This window comes from Athene noctua, unplaced genomic scaffold, assembly GCF_965140245.1.
Source record: "Athene noctua unplaced genomic scaffold, bAthNoc1.hap1.1 HAP1_HAP1_scaffold_96, whole genome shotgun sequence".
NCBI classification, from domain to species: Eukaryota; Metazoa; Chordata; class Aves; order Strigiformes; family Strigidae; genus Athene; species Athene noctua.
This window is the reverse complement of record NW_027437581.1, coordinates 479,243-484,000: the sequence shown is the minus strand read 5'-3', so window position 1 is coordinate 484,000 and position 4,758 is coordinate 479,243. Positions and strand designations below refer to the sequence as shown.

The 4,758-nt window shown below is 53.7% G+C and overlaps 1 protein-coding gene across 1 annotated transcript; it reads left to right on the top strand.

The window, feature by feature from the left end:
* Window positions 1-359: 359 nt before the first annotated feature.
* LOC141955046 (E3 ubiquitin-protein ligase Topors-like) lies at window positions 360-3,981 on the top strand. The gene is made up of 2 exons (XM_074895106.1): window positions 360-500; window positions 1,555-3,981. The coding sequence occupies exons 1-2, from the start codon at window positions 360-362 to the stop codon at window positions 3,979-3,981; spliced, it is 2,568 nt and encodes an 855-aa protein (XP_074751207.1).
* Window positions 3,982-4,758: the final 777 nt, after the last annotated feature.

Sequence of the window (4,758 nt, the reverse complement as noted above, 5' to 3'; positions counted from 1 at the left end):
GGGCGCGGATCCCGCCTCCCCGGCAGAGCCGCGCCGGGCCCGGCCCCTCCCCAGCCTCCTCCGCTCAGCACCGCCCGCGGCCCCCGGCCAGGCCCGGCCGCCGCCGGAAGTGACGCTAAAACGGGGCGCCCGCGCGCTGCTCCCGGCAGGCAGCGGGCCCGGCACCGCCCCGTGGTGGCGGGGGCAGCGGCTCCATGGCAACGGCTCCCGCGGCAACGGCTCCCGCGGCAACGGCTCCCATGGCAACGGCTCCCATGGCAACGGCTCCCGCGGCAACGGCTCCCATGGCAACGGCTCCCGCGGCAACGGCTCCCGCGGCAACGGCTCCCAGGGCAACGGCTCCCATGGCAACGGCTCCCATGGCAACGCAGCCGCCCGCTGGGGGAGCATCGCGGCGACACTCCCGGCTCCGGACACTCCCGGCTCCGGACGCTGCTGTGTGCCACGAGCTGAAGGCGGCCGCGGCCCTAGCCCGGACGGGGAACGAGGTTTCAGCAGAGGTGAGCTGGGGACGGGGAGCGGCGCCGCATCCCTCCAGGCGGGCCGGCGGCCCGGGGCGAGCGGGAGGCTCGGAGGAGGGCGCTGGGTGGGGCAGCGTCCCGCAGCGGGCGGGCGGTGTCGCACCGGGGAGGCGGAGGCCCCTTCGCCCCCGTGTCCGTGCGGTTGTGCCCCGGTGTGTGCCCGGCCGGCTGAGTGCGTGTGTCTCGCTGCCCTGCACGGCAGGCTTCGTGCCCGGTGTCTGGCGGGCGGGTGCGACGCACTCCCAAGCTCGCCGGGGAACACGGGCTGCCGGGTTTGGGAGCAGCGAGGAACAGATCTCCGCTGTGTAATGCCTTAAGATAATGGTGATACCCGAAATAACTTCAGAATAGATGGATTGATGGCTAATCGTGCTTGGCAGCCTGACTAGATACAAAGGTAGCGTGTACCCGAGGACAGGCGTGGGAAGAACACCCGGCTGCTCCTGCTTCATTCCTAAAAACAAAGACTAATTTGGACTGGAAAACATTCCTGGAGGTGGCTCAGCCCAAGAAGCCGTATGTGGTCCAGCACGAGTGCCCAGCAGAGGCTCGTGTGGATGCTCGTGGGCAGGGGGGCAGGAGCAAAACAGGCCCAGCAGAACCTGGAAACGGATAGTTTAGTTCCAGCACAATTACTTGTTTTGACTTTTGTCAAAACATGCTCTTGTATTTTTCATATGTAAACAGCGGTCTCTTTTGGAAGCGTGTTTCAAAGGATACCGTGTTAATCATAAACTTACTACATCAAAGCAGTTGTTCATGAGTGAGGTTGAAGACAGAGCAGTGCTGTTCCCTTCACACATACCAGCATTATTCACACTCTGTTTAAAATGCAGCCCTGAAGAGCCAGATCTCCCTGTGAGGAGGAGCCAAGCAAAGTGGTCAGGTTGTGCTACCTCTTTGTTTGGTGCTCTCTCGGTGCCAACACGGGGTTTTGCAGCCTTGAAGGTGACTGGTACGGGTTCCTGTGTCTAAACTTTAATTTTTTTGTCTTTCTGAGATAGCGATGATCTTTTGTGTCTTTCTCTTGTAGAACATGGCTTCAGCAGAAAAGGAATTTTCAGAAGACAGCAATTTTTCACCAAAAAGTGGCACCAGCCAGCTGCCAGCAGATCCGTCTCCTGACTCTAAATGCCCCATCTGCTTGGACAGATTTGACAATGTTGCCTGTCTAGATTGCTGCTTTCACAGGTTCTGTTTCATCTGTATCCAGGAGTGGTCAAAAAACAAAGCAGAATGCCCCCTCTGCAAGAGACCCTTTGTTTCCATTTTCCACACCATCCGTGCTGACGATGACTTTGAAGAGCATATACTCGGCCTGTCAGAAAACAGCCCTGCCTCAGCGAGGGAGCGCCGCGCTGGCAGTTCCCCTGCCCCAATGCTGCTGTCACCAGATTGCGGGGTGCTGTTTGAAGGGTTCTCTGACGAACCAGTGTGGGAGACGATTGAAGAGATTCAGCTTATGACAAGGACTCTGGCCTGGAGGAGGCAGGCGAGGGCAGAGGGCACATCTCTGCCGCAGATTCCGGAGGAGGACATGATCAGCTTCCGCAGAGCTCTGTACCGCCACGCTGTGCGGGTTCGCAGCATTCAGGACGGTGGCCGCTATCGAGACGTTTCAGCAAAGTTTTTCCGCCGCAACCCTGCTTGCCTTCACAGGTTGGCTCCTTGGCTGAAGCGAGAACTTACAGTCCTGCTTGGTGCCCAAGGATCTCTGGCTAATGTTGTGCAACGCATTATCATGAGTAACGTGACTAGGCATGATCTGGAAAGTCAGGCCTTTGCCGACGAGTTAAAGCCGTTGTTGCTGAATTGGACAGAACATTTCTTACATGAATTCATCGCTTTTGCCCGTTGTCCTTTTAACTTAGAAGCATATGATCTATATGCCAATTATGACTGTCCTGCACCATCATACAATGAAGGAAACCACTCAGACTTATCAATTATTACATCTCCAGATATGGCATATTCTCAGGGGTCAGATAACAGGTGGTCTGGGACTGGTCTTGGTCAGGCCCCCTGGGACGATGAAACTCGGGGGCCTTCCTGTTCCATTTCAGAAGAGGCTCATGCAACCATAGCTTCTCCTCTGAAGATGTCAGAAAGTTCTGATGAGGGCTCTGCTGCACAGAGTCGAAGAACCAAACTGCAGACTTGGTTACAGGCTACTGCTGACTTGAACAACAGTGACTCTTCCTCGGACAGTTCTGTTATCGTTGGGTATGTTAAGCCATTAGCTGAAAGGACACCAGAAGTGGTTGAGCTGTCCTCGGACGCTGAGGAAGAGCAAAGGGAAGATGTGAAGAAACAGCGGCCAATCCAGTGTTGCAGCTGGAGTGACAGTGAACCAAGCAGGAGTTTATCACCACATTCCTCCACCTGTAACGAGGATGTGGGTAGTTGTAGAAGCTGCTTATCTCCTGCAGTTGAGAAGACAGAGTCAGAGGATGATGAGAAGAACAAATGTAAAGTACAAGATGAGTCTCCATGGGACTTGAGCTGGAGCCCCTCTTCGGGGAGCGACACACTACGCTCCCCTTGGAATCACCGACTGTCTAGAAAGGGAAAGTCCAGGAGCCCACAGTCCTGTTCACGGAACAGTCGCAGTCATGGCCACTGGTCTAGGAGGGAGCATCATAGCAAGAGCCAACTTAAAAGGAGACAGCCAAGAAGCAGAGATAGTAGCAAACACAGGAGCAAAAGAAGCAGCAGGCAATCGAGGGCTCATGACACCAGAGAGTCTCTAAAAAGCCAGAGAGGCTCGCTAAGATGTGAGAGCACTCCATCCAGAGAAGCAAGCAGATCACGATCACGTGGCAAAGGCCATGGCAAAAGGAGATCAAGAAGCAGAGACAGTGATTGTTACTGTGTGAGAGACAGTTATCAAAGTAGATGCCGGTGGGGATGTGCTTTATGTAGTCAGAAGGTGTTTGGAGATGACAGTGAATCCTCGGGCAGGAGGAAGACTCAGCCTAATGCCCCCTGTTCCAGGCAATCTGATAGCCCAGGACACAGGATGCGGTCACTTACCGAAAGGAGAGATCTGCGTAGCCAGAGGGGACGCTGTGAGAGACGCCGTTATGGAAAACGCAGGTCAAGGAGTTGGTCAAACACCAGGTCAAGGACCCCTTCTGGAGGGACTGACAGAATGAAAAGTGAAAAGCCTGGTGGAAAAAGGAAGTACAAAACTCACCACTTGGAGAATGCATCCCCGGAGAGCACAAGTCTAGAGGGAGAAGATGAACCCAAGAAAACTTCCTCAACATTCAGTGACTGCCTCAAAAATGAAGACAGCCTTTCAGACAGTCGAGCAAGCAGTGAGACAAAGCATAAGAAAAAAAGAGTGAGGAGTCCGAGTGTGGAGAGAGTCTATGGAGGAAAAGCAACAGACACTGCAAGGCATCTTAAAAAGAAAATGCGTAAGAAGAAACACCGGAAACGTCACATGAGTAACTAGGCACGTTACCTGGGCCTCGCCACCACGTCTGGGAAGGCACCGGCCTGGCTGTAGCCTTGCAATCGAGCAGCTCCTGCTTTAGCCACCGCTGGCCCAGCCTGGCTCACCCTCGCTGTCCTGCTGCCTGGGTGTGCCTCTGGGCACAAGCAGCTGCTGGACATGGTACCGATTTTGCTATCAAATGAAATGAAATGATGTTTGATTTTAATATGAGTATAAAGAGATCTTTTAGTAGAAATCATTTGTTCACATTTATTGCACTTTATACCAGCAACCGAATGCTACTCTAAAATCCCCTGTGTAGCCCCGTACCAAGGCCAAAGGGATTGGACAGAATTATCTAGTAGGAGTGTTTGGAACCTAGGTAACAAACACAAGTTGATTTGTAAACTGATTTGTGAGGCATACATAGAACGAGAAGAAAGCACGTAGCTGCCAAGGTCTAGGATTAATGGGAACTGAGGAAAATCAACTGTAACAGCTTGCAAGTACCTGCCAAGAAACCGTGAACTTAAGCAGAAGGTAATTCTGGCAGGGAGAGATCGTGACCCCCGACTCATGGACCACCTACCCGTATTACACCCCAGACCTATTTCTAGACATTTCTAGCTGTATAATTTTGGTGCTCGGTGTGCGTTGTTGGTGAGACGACTCCCCTGCGCACCCGACCATTAGTAAAGAAGTGTCTGCTTATCTACATCACATTGGTGTCGGGAAGTTTTTATCCCGGTTCTTCAGTGACAGTCAGAGCAGCGAGACCTGGCCTGGGATGCTCAC

Coding starts and splice junctions, on each gene's coding strand:
- LOC141955046 (XM_074895106.1), top strand. CDS start 360: ATGGCAACGCAGCCGCCCGCTGGGGGAGCATCGCGGCGACACTCCCGG. Junction 501..1,554: donor GGAACGAGGTTTCAGCAGAG/GTGAGCTGGGGA, acceptor TTTCTCTTGTAG/AACATGGCTTCAGCAGAAAA.